This window comes from Equus caballus, chromosome 21 (genome assembly GCF_041296265.1).
Source record: "Equus caballus isolate H_3958 breed thoroughbred chromosome 21, TB-T2T, whole genome shotgun sequence".
In the NCBI taxonomy this organism is placed as follows: Eukaryota; Metazoa; Chordata; class Mammalia; order Perissodactyla; family Equidae; genus Equus; species Equus caballus.
Window position 1 is genome coordinate 17,175,103 of NC_091704.1, and position 13,839 is coordinate 17,188,941.

At 54.5% G+C, this 13,839-nt stretch overlaps 1 protein-coding gene and 1 non-coding gene across 2 annotated transcripts; both read left to right on the top strand.

Moving 5' to 3' along the window:
- Positions 1 to 7,829: 7,829 nt before the first annotated feature.
- On the top strand, positions 7,830 to 10,944 carry RPL18A (ribosomal protein L18a). The gene is made up of 5 exons (XM_023625457.2): positions 7,830 to 7,935; positions 9,116 to 9,295; positions 9,784 to 9,913; positions 10,494 to 10,603; positions 10,808 to 10,944. The coding sequence occupies exons 1-5, from the start codon at positions 7,918 to 7,920 to the stop codon at positions 10,898 to 10,900; spliced, it is 531 nt and encodes a 176-aa protein (XP_023481225.1). The 5' UTR covers positions 7,830 to 7,917; the 3' UTR covers positions 10,901 to 10,944.
- LOC111769867 (small nucleolar RNA SNORA68) lies at positions 10,234 to 10,366 on the top strand. Its single transcript, XR_002802710.1, has one exon. It is a non-coding gene; the product is annotated as a small nucleolar RNA SNORA68 (small nucleolar RNA).
- Positions 10,945 to 13,839: the final 2,895 nt, after the last annotated feature.

Sequence of the window (13,839 nt, forward strand, 5' to 3'; positions counted from 1 at the left end):
GGAAAATGAAAAATTTGTTTTAATCCCATTTGCAGCAGTACCAAATAAGGTAGAAAGCCTAGGGATAAATCTAACGAATGAAGTCTAGGACCTTACTGTAAGAGCTGCAGATACTGCCGAGGGGATTCAGGACCTAAACAAATGGAAAGATGCACCCCGTTCACGGACTGGGAGAGTCGGTGTTGTCAAGATGTCAGTTCTCCCCAAACTGATCTGAGGAGTCAGTGCAGTTCGAATCTGAACGCAGCAGGATTTTTTTAAGGAAGTGGCACTGACTTTGAAATTCATATAGAATTACGAAAGACCTGGAATAACCAAAGTGTTTTGAAAAAGAAGATAAAAGTTAGAGGACTTCTTCTACCTGATTTCCAGACTTATCGAGCTGCAGTGCAGTAATCAAGACAATTTGGTACTGGTGAAAAGATAGACTCTTAGATCAATAAAACATAATAGAGAGTGATACCCGTATAAATACAGGCAGTTGACTTTTGACAGATACTAAGGCAATTAAATGGAGGAAAGGGATGTCTTTTCAACAAATGTTGTTGGGACAACCAGACATTACACAGAAGGCAGTTAACACCAACCCTTACCTCACACCACACACAAAATTAACTCAAAACGGATCATAGGCCTGAATGTGAAACCTAAAACTATAAGACTTCTAGAAAAAACACAGGAGAAATTCCTTGCAAATTTGGGGCAGGCAAAGTTTTCTGAGCTAGAAAAAAATGATAAATTAGATTTTATCATTTTGCTCTTCAGAAGACCCAACTGAGAACACAGAACAGCAAGATGCACATCCGGAGAAAATACTTGCAATGCATTTATTAAACAAAACACTTCTATCCAGAATAAATAAATAGGTCTTACAACTCAATCATAAGAGACGAACAACTCAAAACGGAAATGGGCAAAGGATTTGAAAAGGCACTTTGCCAAAAAGGATAGATGAATGGCCGATAGGCACATGAAAAGATGCCCAACATCCTTAGCCATCAGGGAAATGCAAATCAAGACCACACTGGGATGCCCCCTTACACTCACTCGAATGGGCAAAGTTAAAAAGACAGACAATAACCATGTTACAATGCACCGCCGATGGGAATGCAGAATGGTGCAGACGCCGCAGAAAACGGCTTGACAGTTTCTGAAAGTTAAACAGTTACCATATGACCCAGATCCACTCCTAGGCATTTAGAGAACTGAAGTGGGCATCCACACGAGGACTTGTAAACCAACATTTACAGCAGCTTTGTTTGCAGCAGTTGTAAACTGAAGACAACCCTAGTGTCCGTCAGCAGGTGGCCAGCCTGTGGTGCAGCCACACGGTGGAACAGGACTCGGCAGTAAAGGGGATTAACCGTCGGGCCACAGAGCAACACGGACCACCCCCGCAGCATCACGCTGAGTGAAAGGAGCCGAGCGCAAAGCTCCCGTAGCGAGTTCTGGAACCCGCAAAGTACTCTGAGTGACAGCAGATCAGGGCTGTCTGGGAATGAAGGTGGAGAGAGGGAGGCACAGTGCGGGGGCGCAGGACTCGTGGGCGGTGACGGATATGTTCATGATCTTCATTGTAGTCGGGCTTCACAGATTCACACACTTTTCGAAACTGTGAAAAATGTGCATTTAAAATGTGTGCAATTTAGTATGCTCCCATCGTACTTCAATAAAGTTGAAAAGATGGCAGAGGCGGGGAGGAAGGAAAACAAGGGGTCATTTCCCCCATCAGACTGATACAGACGGAAAGTGTGAGCACTCAGGGTGTTCTCAAGGGTCTGCAGGAGCGCATCCCCATCTGTTGCTGTTAGAAGTGGAAATGGCCCAGCCCCATGGAGAGCGCCAGGTGGGAGCTGAAGAAATGACCCTGGGGCCCAGCGAGCCTCCTAGCAAGTGAACCCCCCAGGAGTGAGGCCTGCCCGGGGCTCTTCATCCACAGTAGTGCTCTGTGTCGGCAGCTGGCAGGGAACAACCTAAAGGCCCAGCCACGGGGCGTTCACTGAGTAAGCTGTGGTCTTGCTCAGCCTGGAACATTATGCGGCTGCACAGAAGAATAACGCAGCACAATACGGACGATGTGCGAAGACTTCCAGACACTTTGTGAAGGAAAAAGCAAGGCGCGAACCCGCCAGAGCAGAAGCTTTGGTGTATGGAGGATGAGAAGAGACAAGAGGGTTTCCTCAGACCTGCGTAGACTCTCTCCACAGGGGAACATAAGTAACTTGTTCCCTTGGTGGCCACTGAGGGGAACTGGGGAGCCATGGTGGGTGAAGGAGGGAGACAGTTTATGTCATTGACCTTTCGTGCCTGTTGAATCTTGTATTTGTTAATAGTTTGTAAAAGGTAAGTGTTTGATCAAAAAAGGAAACCTGTTTAATGGCATGGGATGGGAGAGGAAAACGGAGTTACTGGAGCTGCTGTTCAGAGGTTGACCATGAACCAAAACAACCAGACTGATAATGAGAACAGTGAACACACGTGAGTGCCAGGGCACCAGGCGCCCATCCGGCTTTGTACACTCAGCAGCTTAGTCCTCAAGACAATCTCGGAGGTGTGGACTGTGATCCCCATGCACAGAGAGGGAAACTGAGGCTCCAGGAGGTCAAGTGACAGGAAGGAAGAGGCGCCAGTGGGCTCTGCTTCCCCTTCTCACAGCCCCGGGCCTCCCCCACCCCGTTAGGCTGAGGAAAGGGAGAAGGGGGTCTGGCTCCTGACTGGGGGGCTGCCCGGAGACCACAGAGACCCTTCCTCACTTTATGTCTCTCTCCCCAGCACACAGCACGCTCTGCCGCGGCACATTTTTTTCTGATCAATCTTTTTTGTCCATTTCCCCCATTAGTATGTTACCTCCCCCGGGGCTGGAGTTGTTGGTTGTCCCCGTCACAGCTATGTTTCCAGCGCCTGGCACACAGTAGGTACTCATGAATGAATGAATTCTGAGGAACAGCCTTAGGAGGGTCAGGAGGAGCGACAATCAGGGACAGGAGAGGAGGGGGCAGGAGACCAGGCCCGGGGGGCGTGGCATCTGGGTGCAAGGGAGTGGGTGGCTGGGAGCATCTTGTGGACAAAGGGACAGGAGCAGAATCTCGGGCGACTCGGGGTCTTTGGCAGAGCGCTGGGAGGACGGAGGTGCCGGAGCAGGACGGGCGGAGCTGCGGAGGTGCCAGCGGCCTGAGCTCTTGCGCCGACCCAAGCTGGGGCGCGGCCGCGCAGCCCGGACGAACGACCGGGCGCCTTCACGGTCTCGCGGAGGAAGGAAGACGGGGAGGCCGGGGACGCCCGGGAGGCCTGACTGAGCGCTGGGGACCCGGGTCGCGATCGGATCCCCGCGCGGCAGGGGCTGGGCGGGGCCGAAACGTCAAAACGCCCCAGCTTTTTAACAAACTTTAGGCGGAACACACACGCCCCCGCGGTCCCTCCTCTGTAGCTGCGGGAGTCGCCCCGACCCCGGCCTCGGGGACAAAGGCGCCAGGCCCCAGGGCGGGGGCTGCGCCTGGGACTGTCCCTGTCCCCTCCCGCCCCTCCTCTCTCTTTCCGTCCTCCTGCTCTCCCAGGACTCGATTTGTGCCCCAGGTCCTGCCCTGCGTTTTCCAGGACCTCTTTCCACCCGCCCTTTCCCTCCGCGCAATCTAGGGAAACTGAGGCCCAGGGCAGTGAGTTCACGCAGGGCCCCTGCCTCCCCAGTCCAAACAATTATACGCCGTATAAACCTCACAATCCTACAAGCTGGGGACTATTATTAGCCTCATTTTACGGAGGGGGAAACTGAGGCCCAAAGCGGCGATGCGCCAGGAAACTATCGGTGGGATCCGAACCTGTGTCCTCCCCACACCAGCGCCCCGACTGTTGGCCTCGGCCGGGCAGAGCCAGGCAAGGGCTCTGCTCCCACCTAGTGGACACTCGCGGCACCGCCGTTCGCACGGAGTCGCCTCTCGCCTGGCGCCCCGCCCGGGAGGAGGCCTGGGCCAGAAGGCGGCAGGCCCGGTCCCTCCGTCACGCTCCTCTCCCGCCAGCTTCCCGACTTCACAACCCAAGCGTCCACCAGGAAGGCGCTGGCTAACTAATCTCCTCCTGCCCTGTTGGCCTCGGGACTTTAGTGCAAACAGAGCCCGTTAATTCCAGCTCACCCAGCAAACCAAAGACCACAGATAAGGTAATTCTGTAATTATAAAAGACAGTGTACATGCAGACTGCTCCTCCTTCTGTCTCCCCTGCTTTAGGAATGCAACATATTTGACACGAACAGCACAACAAAGGTGGGGGGCACAGCTGTCTTGGAATAAGCAGATGACACCAGGTGACAACTCTAATCCACAAACACAGGTGAAGAGAAGCAGAAATGGGAAAGGAGAAAATTAATATAACAAACTCCGTAAATATATACTTGCTCTCCTTTATTTTCTCAGATTCTTTAACAGACATACCATTGCATGGAGTAGTAACCGTAACAATGTACTGTAGGGTTAGACATATGTAGCTGTAACATGTATAACGATAATAGCACAACAATAACAATAATCGGACAAAAAGCTGGAGAGGAAAGGAGCTATAGAGAAATACCGTCTCTGTATCTCCAGAGAATTAAGGCAGCATAAATCCGATGGAGATTCTAAGTCGAGATGTACCTTCAGCCCTAGAGGCACCACTAAGGAAATAACTCAGAAATATAGTGAAAAACTCATTAAAGGAATTAAAATGTTACACTAGAAAATAGTCATTTCATGCAATAGGAAGCAGTAAAGGAAGGATGGGAAAAACAGCACAAAAGACGGGAGACACAGAGGAAACAAAGACGAAATGGCAGATGTCACATGAAGATGCCAGTGCTCCCCGAAGCCATCTACAGGTTCAACACCATCCCGGTCAGAATCCCAGCTGGCTTCTGTGCAGAAACTGACAAGCTGATCCTAAAATTCCCATGAAAATTCCGGGCACCCGGAATAACCTTTTTGATCTTGAAAAAGAAAGTCAAAATTGGAGAATTCACACTTCCCAATCCAAAACTTACTACAAAGCCACAGTAATCAAAACAACGTGGCAGTGGCAGAAAGACGGACATACAGATCAAGGGAACACAATAGGAACTCAGAAATCAACCATTTGTTTTCGACAAGACAGTTCAAAGGGGAAAGAAGAGTCTTTTCAACAAATGGTGCTGGAACAACTGGATCTCCACATGCAAGAGAATGAAGTCGAACCCTGTCTGATACTATATACAAAATTAACTCCAAGTGATCAAAGACCTAAATGTAAGAGCTAAAACCGTAAAATTCTTAGAAGAAAACATAGACATAAGCTTCATAACCTTGAATTAGACAATAGTTTCTTAGATATGACACCCAAAGCACAAGCAACAAAAGAAAAAAAGATAAATTGGACTTTATCAAAATGAAAAAGTTTTGTGCCTCAAAGGACTGCATCAAGAAAGGGAAAAGTAACCCGCAAATGACAAAATTTGCAAATCATATATAGGTAAGGAACTATATATCTATAGAAAGTGTGAAGAATTCTTACAACTAATAATTTTTTTAAAAACCTCACTTTAAAAATGGGCAAAGAAGATATACAAATGCCTAATAAGCACATGAAAATGTGCCCAACACCATTAGCCATCGGGGAAAGCAAATCAAAACCACAACGAGCTACCACTTCGCACCCACTGGGATGGATATAATACAAAGTGGTGGTGAGGATGTGGAGAAGGTGGAACCTTCATACACTGCTGATGGGAATGCAAAATGCTTCAGGCTTTTTAGAAAATAGTCTAACAGCTCCTCAAAAGGTTAAACATAGAATTACCACATGACCGAGCAATTCCACTCCTAGCTATATACCCAAGAGAAATGAAAACATACAGTGACACAAATGGCACATGCAAATGTCGTTATCTCCGTATTCACAATAGCCAAAAAGCAGCAACAACCCCAATGTCGATCACTGATGAATGGGTAAGTATAGCCATGCAATGGAATATTATTTAGCAGTAAAAAGAAATGAAGTCCTGAGCCACGGTACAAGGTGCACGAGCCTTGGAAACGCTACGCTAAGTGAAAGAAGCCAGTGACAAAGACCTCATTTTGTGTAATTCCAATTATGTGAAACGTCTAGAATAGGCAAGTCCATAGAGGCAGAAAGTAGATTCCTAGTTGCCTAGGGCTGGGGGAGGTAGAGGCAACGGGAAGTGACTACTAACTAAGGGGCTTCCTTTGGGGATGACGCAAATGTTCTAAATTTTATGTTGACAGTTGCACAATTGTGCACATACTAAATACATATGTACGTGTGTCTGTGAACGTACACAGTTGAATTGTACCGTTTAAATGGTGACTTGTATGGTATGTGAACTATATCTCAAGGAAGCTGTTATTAATTTTTTTTTGAAAGATTAGCATCTCAGCTAACAACTGTTGCCAATCTTTTTTTTTTTCTGCTTTTTCTCCCCAAATCCCCCAGTATATAGTTGTATATCTTAGTTGCAGGTCCTTCTAGTTGTGGCATGTGGGACGCCGCCTCAGCGTGGCTTGACGAGCCGGGCCATGTCCACGCCCAGGATTCGAACCAGCGAAACCCTGGGCTGTCTAAGAGAAGCGCGCGAACTTAGCCACTCAGCTATGGGGCTGGCCCCTACTTTTTTTAATTAAAAAAAGAAAAGTGCTATTTGGACTTAGGTGTCACCTCACCCAAGCGCCCTCCCGCGTGAAATAAACCCTCCGCTTTATCCTCTTTCCTCTTTGTTTCTCTTCACAGCCTGACATCTGAGTTGTTTCTGGTTCTTTCCTTTCCATCATCGGTCTCCCCTCCAAGACAACCTCTTTTTTTTTTTTTTTGTATAGATTTTCTTTATTGACATTTTGCATACAATGAAATGAACAAATTAAGAGTACATTTGCTGAGTTTTTTGATAAATGTGTGTATCCACATAACCCTTATTAAGATGTGGCACATTATCATCAGCCCAGCAAGTTCCTTCGTGCCCGTCAGTTGATCCCTGACCCTACCCTTTCAGAGGCGACCACTGTTGTTTTTTTTGCTGAGGAAGATTCACCCTGAGCTAACATCTGTTGCCAGTTCTCTCTCTCTCTCTTTTTTTGGTGAAGAAGATCAGCCCTGAGCTAACAGCTCCTGCCAGTCTTCCTCTTCTTGCTCGAGGAAGATTAAGACAACCTCTTTTTGCCCCAGCAAATTGCTAAGCCCGAAGCCCCTCAAAGGTGGGGGCTGCACCTTGATCAGTTCCAGCGCCCCACTCCCACCCCGTGCTGCTCCAGGATGGGGTTTGAATCAGACCCCCATCGCAATAAGAAGTAACATTCCAGCGCCTAATGAAGGTTAGCGCTCGTTAATTGTTGACTGCTCTGTGCCCGGCGTTTCACATGGGTCATCTCATCTAATTATTGTAACATTCCTAGGGGAAAACATTAGTATTATTCCCAGTTTACAGATAACTCTCAGGTCCGTGGCCTGAGACCTCCCTAACACACCTCTGGAGAAGAAGAGGCCTCGAGTGCGGAGAAGCGGCGCGATCTCATCATTAGCATCGCGGCCACTCGAAGCTCGGTTCTAGGCATAAGCGTCCGGGAGAAGCAGAATGTTCCAATCGGCCGCCGAGACCTCCCTGAGTGCCTACGACTCCCGGCGTGCCGCGCGCGCAGACGCCCCCAAACGGCCGCGGCGGAACAGAAGGGGCTAGCCGCGCTGCCTCTTGGGAGTTGTAGTCTTCCCGTGAAGCGAGGCGAGGTTGCGAGAGGTTGGTGGATCCGGAGCCGAATGAAGAAGCAGATCTTGTTGAGCGCGGGGTCGAGAAGCCAATGGGCGCGCAGCTTCGGGAGGGAGGGACTTCCGGCAGAGAAGTCGTGGTGAGCGGCTGCGCGAGGGTAGCTACTTCCTTTTGGGGGTGGTGGCGAGCGTGGACAGGGCGCCATGAAGGCTTCGGGCACGGTAAGATGAGTGCGGCGGGGCCGGGGGCCCGGCGACGCGGCGCCGGCCGCATGAGGGCCCCCGGGAGGTTGCCGCGGGCCGCGTCGGGGGAGCGCGCTCCCAGCTGGGTCCCGCGCGGCCGCGCGCCGCCGCCCCGGCTGCAGCCAACATGGCGGGCGCCGCGTGGGGAGGCCGGTGCGTGGCCGGCCGGCTCGGGGATCGCGGGGGCGAGGGAGGCCGGGCCACCTTTCCAGGGCCAGGGGCAGGTTCCCGCGGCGGGGAGGCTCGCGCTGCGGGACCTTGTCGAGCCTCTGAGCCTCAGTTTCCCCATTTGCAAAGCGGACCAGGGCGAGGGCGGCAATAGTATTCCCTTTTCTGAGAATGGCTGTGAGAAGTAGGAGGGAGTTATAGACCCGAGCTCACGCGGGGAGTGCGAACCTGATCTTTGCAAGTGCTGGGTGAGACCAGGGAGCGTGACGACGCAGAGGTGGAAGAGCAGATCCTGGGGAGGAACAGGGCGAGCGGGTCATGGACAGCTCGCCAGCCTCAGTTTCCACGCTGGGAAAGAGGCCGATGAGTCTCGTTGAGAGGTGTAGGTAAGAGCCCAGTGTACCATATTTGCGGCTGTCTTCTATTAGTGTTAGTGAATTGGTGGCGAGTCATTTCCGGAGGTGGCTCTTTCCAGCCGTGTCACAGGCCTTGGGCTGCAGCAGGGGAAACTGAGGCAGCCGCGAGCTGAGGGCAGCAGTCCCGGGAGCCCAGGGCGCGGGAGGGAGCTGGATTCTTGTCCTGGTTGTGCCTGGAGTGGGCCGGGGGGTCCCTGTCTCTGGATGCCAGAGTGAAAGAGGATGCTGGCGAGATGTGAGCTGCGAAGGTGCTCTGGAGGAAGGAGTCTGCCTGGCTGTTCTGGGCCTGAGGCGGCAGGTCTAGGGCTCAGCTTTTCTCCCAAGTAAAACGAGGGGCAGGGCAGCAGGGTTGACAGCCCCCAGCCTTCATGAGCCAGGGCAGAGGGTGCCTGGGCATCTCGGTGAACCCTCCCCGCCGGCACTCCCTTTTGCGGAGAAGGCTCGGGCCGTGGCGTGACCCACAGTCACTTGAATTCCACATGGAGGCCCTGAGATGGGCTTCCCTTCTCAGTCCCCTGATCCAGCAGTCACCAGGCTCACGTGCTGGCCTCGCCTCACCTGTGTTTCTGTTTCAGCTGCGAGAGTACAAGGTGGTGGGGCGCTGCCTGCCCACCCCCAAATGCCACACGCCCCCGCTCTACCGCATGCGAATCTTCGCCCCGAATCATGTCGTCGCCAAGTCCCGCTTCTGGTACTTTGTGTCTCAGCTGAAGAAGATGAAGAAGTCTTCAGGGGAGATTGTCTACTGCGGACAGGTAGGGGTGTCAGAGACGGTGTGGTCCGGAGTGCATTCACACCTTCCCACGGGGCATACCTCAGCTTGTAGGCTCACCAGACTTCTCAGTGACTGGTCCCGTTCATGGTGCTGGTCCGCTGTTCAGGCCCAGGGAGGGCGTGGCTGGTGTGCTGGGCCACCTTGGCTGAGGCTGCGGCCCTCCCTGGGCTTCTTCAGTGAGGTGGGAGAGGTGCTGTCCCCGGACACATTGTGTTGATGTGCTCTGGGCACCACGAGGCTGCGCTGGGTGGCCACTGGTTTGCAGCCCAGACAGACCCAGGACAGTTGTGTCTGGGAGGGGCCTGGAGCTGTGCTGGTCGCCATGGGGGCAGCAGCCAGGCCTGGACTGCTTTGCACCCCTTGCTGTCACCGTGCCATTCCCTGTGGACAGCAGGTTCCCTCCGATGCCTGAGGTGCGGGGGCAGGGCCCGCCTGCTCCCGCCTCAGCCGGTCTCCTTGTTCTGGCAGGTGTTCGAGAAATCCCCGCTGCGGGTGAAGAACTTTGGCATCTGGCTGCGCTATGACTCCCGCAGCGGCACCCACAACATGTACCGCGAGTACCGGGACCTGACCACCGCAGGCGCCGTCACCCAGTGCTGTAAGCCGCCTGCCCCAGCGGGGTTCCTCTGTTAGCCTCATGTCACAGGCATCTGCAGCTCGATTTGACACACGCACTCAGGCAGGACAAATGCAAGAGGCTTCTGGGGTGGTGGCGTGAGGCGCAGGAGAGGTGTTTGCTTGGGGTGGGGAGCAGAGAGCAGGCCACAGGCCACCTTTTCCTGGAACCTGCAGCATGGGATGCAGGGGCCTGCAGTCCACCACCTCAGAGTGTGGACCCTCCCTCGTGGGTTGTGGCTGGGGCCTGGTGCTGGCCGCCCCACGTGCTCCCGGGGTGGCGTGCCTGCCAGACCCAAAACCCAGGCACCTAAACCCAAGAACTGCTGTTTCTTGTAGCAGCGGTTTAAACACAGGTGCTAACAGCAAGCGGATCCTGTCGCCTTTGAGGGGCTGTGGCTGTGCCCCTCAAAGTGAATTTGGAGATTCTACACCTCTGGTGGCCAGAGGCTGCGGCTCCCCTGTCCTCAAGTTGGGGCCCCCCGGTGGACACATGGTGGCAGTTTTGGGGAATGCCCAGACCCCAAGTACACAGTCACCCAGTACACTCCTGCTCCCTGCAGACCGAGACATGGGCGCCCGGCACCGCGCCCGGGCCCACTCCATCCAGGTGATGAAAGTGGAGGAGATCGCAGCCAGCAAATGCCGCCGACCAGCCGTCAAGCAGTTCCACGTGAGTGCCCCTGGGCCCTGCTGGGTGGGCTGGGCTGAGGGGCCGCCCTGGAGCGCTGCGCTGGCCTGGCTGCCCCCCAAGCCTTAGGAGACGCACAGGCACCAGGTCTGACGCAGGAGCCCAGTGGGGCGGCCGCGCCTCGGTGGGCCCGGAGGACGCGTTGAGAGGCCTCCCTCCCCTCACTCGGCTCCTTGTCTATGACAGGACTCCAAGATCAAGTTCCCGCTGCCCCACCGGGTCCTGCGTCGCCAGCACAAGCCCCGCTTCACCACCAAGAGGCCCAACACCTTTTTCTAGTTGGGTCTCCTCGGGTCTGGTCAAATAAACTCCTTGGAAGCCTGCGTGCTTGGACACCTGTGTTCTGTCCGTGCCCTGCAGAACTCAAGAGGGCGCGGCCGCGCTGTGAGTGCTCTGCTCCGGGAGAGCTGCCCGCTTCACGTGGGGCCGGACACCTGGGTCCAGAAGGGGAGCCCCAGGAACAGCGAGGGCCCCTCCCCAGCTCCATCCTGCCGGCACAGCTCTCCGGGCTTTGTCTGGTGAGGGCTCTCACGGGCGGGTCCTGGAGCCAGGAGGCTCCAGTTTCAGAGCCGTCACACTCTGCTGTGAGCTTTGGGGTACTTCACAGGTCTGGCCCGCACATCTGTCCTGCCCGCCTGGGACACAGGCCCCAGCTGCCCACACTGCTGCTGGTGGGGAGACGGCGGTAGTCAGACACCGGGCGGCAGGGTGACAGGGTTGGTTCCTTCCACCTGGGGCCTCTCCCCCGGCCTAGAACTCCCATCTTTGGTTCCAAGATCCTCAGAGCAGACATGGGGATGCCCAAGAGGGCTATGGGTCTGCTGTGCTGGGTTCTCTTGTGTCCACCGGCTGGAGCCCCCCTGATCTATCCCAGGGTGTCCAGGGCTCCCGTGGGGCCGGTCTCCAGGGAACCGCTGGAGGCTGGGAATTCCAGGCACGAAGCTAATCCCACCTGGGGGGCCACCCTGGCCGAGGCCCAGCTGGGAGCTCAGGCCTGCGCAGCCCTGGCCCTCTGAGCCTTTGTGTCCTTGTCAGAAGGTCAAGTACGTGCCACATTTACTCAGTTGACAATACTTGAAGGCAGCACTGTGCCTGCACCAGGAGCCTAGGTCAGTCAGGACTCGCCTCGTGTTCAGAGGCCACCCTGGGCTCGGGCAGGAGCTGAGGCACAAAAAGGCAGTGGGGTGGGGCCTGGAAAGCCCCGGGCAGGAGCACAGCTCCACATCCCCAGTCACGATTAGCCTGGGCTTGATCCGTTTCCAGGAAACCAGGTCACGTCAACCCCCCCCCCCCCCCCCCCCGGCCACCGTGCTTGGAGGCCTGGGGCAGGCTCGGGCCCAGCCCCCTGCCCGCTGGCAGCTCTGCCTGCTGTTAACCACCCTGCCCCGGCCCTGAGTGCCTGCCCAGCGCCCTGCGTGGACTGCTCTGTGGATTGGCACTGGGTCGGCCTCACGTTGGCAGCCCACACCTCTGTTCATGTGATTTGATTGGTTCTCTGTCACACACTGTATCCCCAGGAGGGGTTCAATAAGTGTGCAACCCAGAAAAGGGCAGTGATGGCCCCTGAACACCCCTCCACCTGTGTCTGCACCGCATGGGGTGACATGTGGACTCGCGGGCCTGGCCTTGCTGCCAAGGCTGGGATGCGGGCCTCTGCATATCACTCTCCCGGCAGCCTCCAGTAAGACGGCCTGTTTTCCTCCGGCCTTGACTGCACCGTGAGTGAGCAAGCTGGAGTTGGCAGCTGAAGAGAATCCCGTTTGTGGGTTTCAGGTTTTTGTTTCTCATGGAGGCACTTCCCTGGTTTAAAAATAATTTGAAAGAGGTTTGCCCGTTTCTCTGCCAAGCTGCTGGTGGTTTTTTGTTTGCAAAAGTTCTTTAGTGGGGCGAAAACCTGAAAATCTCTCTGTATGTGTTCCAAATTGTTTTCTTTGGGGCACTGTTTGATGTTTAAGGTGTATTTAGGGAGTCAGGCTAAAACTTGTTTAATTTGTGCCTACTTGGTTTCATTAATCATCTGTGATTTATGGTAGAAACTCCTAATTGCCCCAAGTATTCCTTCTCTCCTTCAGTAGTAGAATTCCCATATTTAGATGCCACCCGGAAAAAAGTTTCCCAGCCTCCCTTTTGGTTAGTGGTGGCTGTATGATAGTGACATGCCATTTCCAGCAACTATCCATCAGGCTGGAATGTAGCCCCAGTGGCTAGTGCTCCAGCAGCCATCTTTGGCCGTGAGGAAGCCATACAAGAGCAGCAAGGCAGGGGCCGCCCCGTGGCCAAGTGGTTAAGTCCACGCGCTCCACTGCAGTGGCCCGGGGTTTCACTGGTTTGGATCCTGGGCGCAGACATGGCACCGCTCATCAGGCCGTGCTGAGATGGCATCCCACGTACCATGAGTACAAGGACCCACAACTAAAAATACACAACTATGTACCAGGGGTCTTTGGGGGAGAAAAAGAAGAAAATCTTTGAAAGAAAAAAGCAACAAGGCAGAAAGAGCTTGGGTACCCGACCTGTGTCTGGGAGTAGACCAGGAGGGGGGAGGACCCCGACGCCCGCTTAAGCCGGGCAGGTCCTGTCACTCCTGACTTGGCCTGGAGTCTGGGCCCTGCTGGCTGAGCCTGGGGCAGTGACTGCCCACTCTGAGCCAAGTGGGGGTGGTGACCCCTTAGGTCTGGGGATGGGAGGTCTTAAGATGAGCTAAAGGTTGAGAGGCCAGGAGGCTCATGTGGGAGGAGGCACCACCAGGAACGCGGAAGGCCAGAGCCCCAACAAGGCCCTCTGTCACCGCGTGCCCGCCTCGGGCTCCACCAAGGCTCATTTACAGCCTGGGAGCCAGCTGGGAGAGCTCTGCCACAACCAGCTGAGGGATGGGGTCACTCGTTAGTGAGGGGCTCTTGAACCAAGGACAAGTGAGCCCTCAGCTCCCTAACCAACTGCTCATGCGCCCACCTGCCATCTCCGCAACGTGTGTGCCCACAGACGCTTCTACATAACCAGCCACCTGGCAGTTCCTGCAACCCCTGCTCAGAGCGGCCGTCAGGATGCGGGCTGGAGGATGCTGGCTGGAGGCGAGGACCACGGAGCTGAGCCCTCACTCTCCAGAGGGAGCTGAGGGGCTGGGAGGGAACGGGCCTTCCCAGGTGGGGCCCACCACTTGGATTGCTGACAGCTCTGGTTGGCTGGAGCCCAGAGAGGAACAGGTGCTACCCAGGCTC

Coding starts and splice junctions, on each gene's coding strand:
- RPL18A (XM_023625457.2), top strand. Junction 9,914..10,493: donor AGGCGCCGTCACCCAGTGCT/GTAAGCCGCCTG, acceptor TGCTCCCTGCAG/ACCGAGACATGGGCGCCCGG. Junction 10,604..10,807: donor CAGCCGTCAAGCAGTTCCAC/GTGAGTGCCCCT, acceptor TGTCTATGACAG/GACTCCAAGATCAAGTTCCC.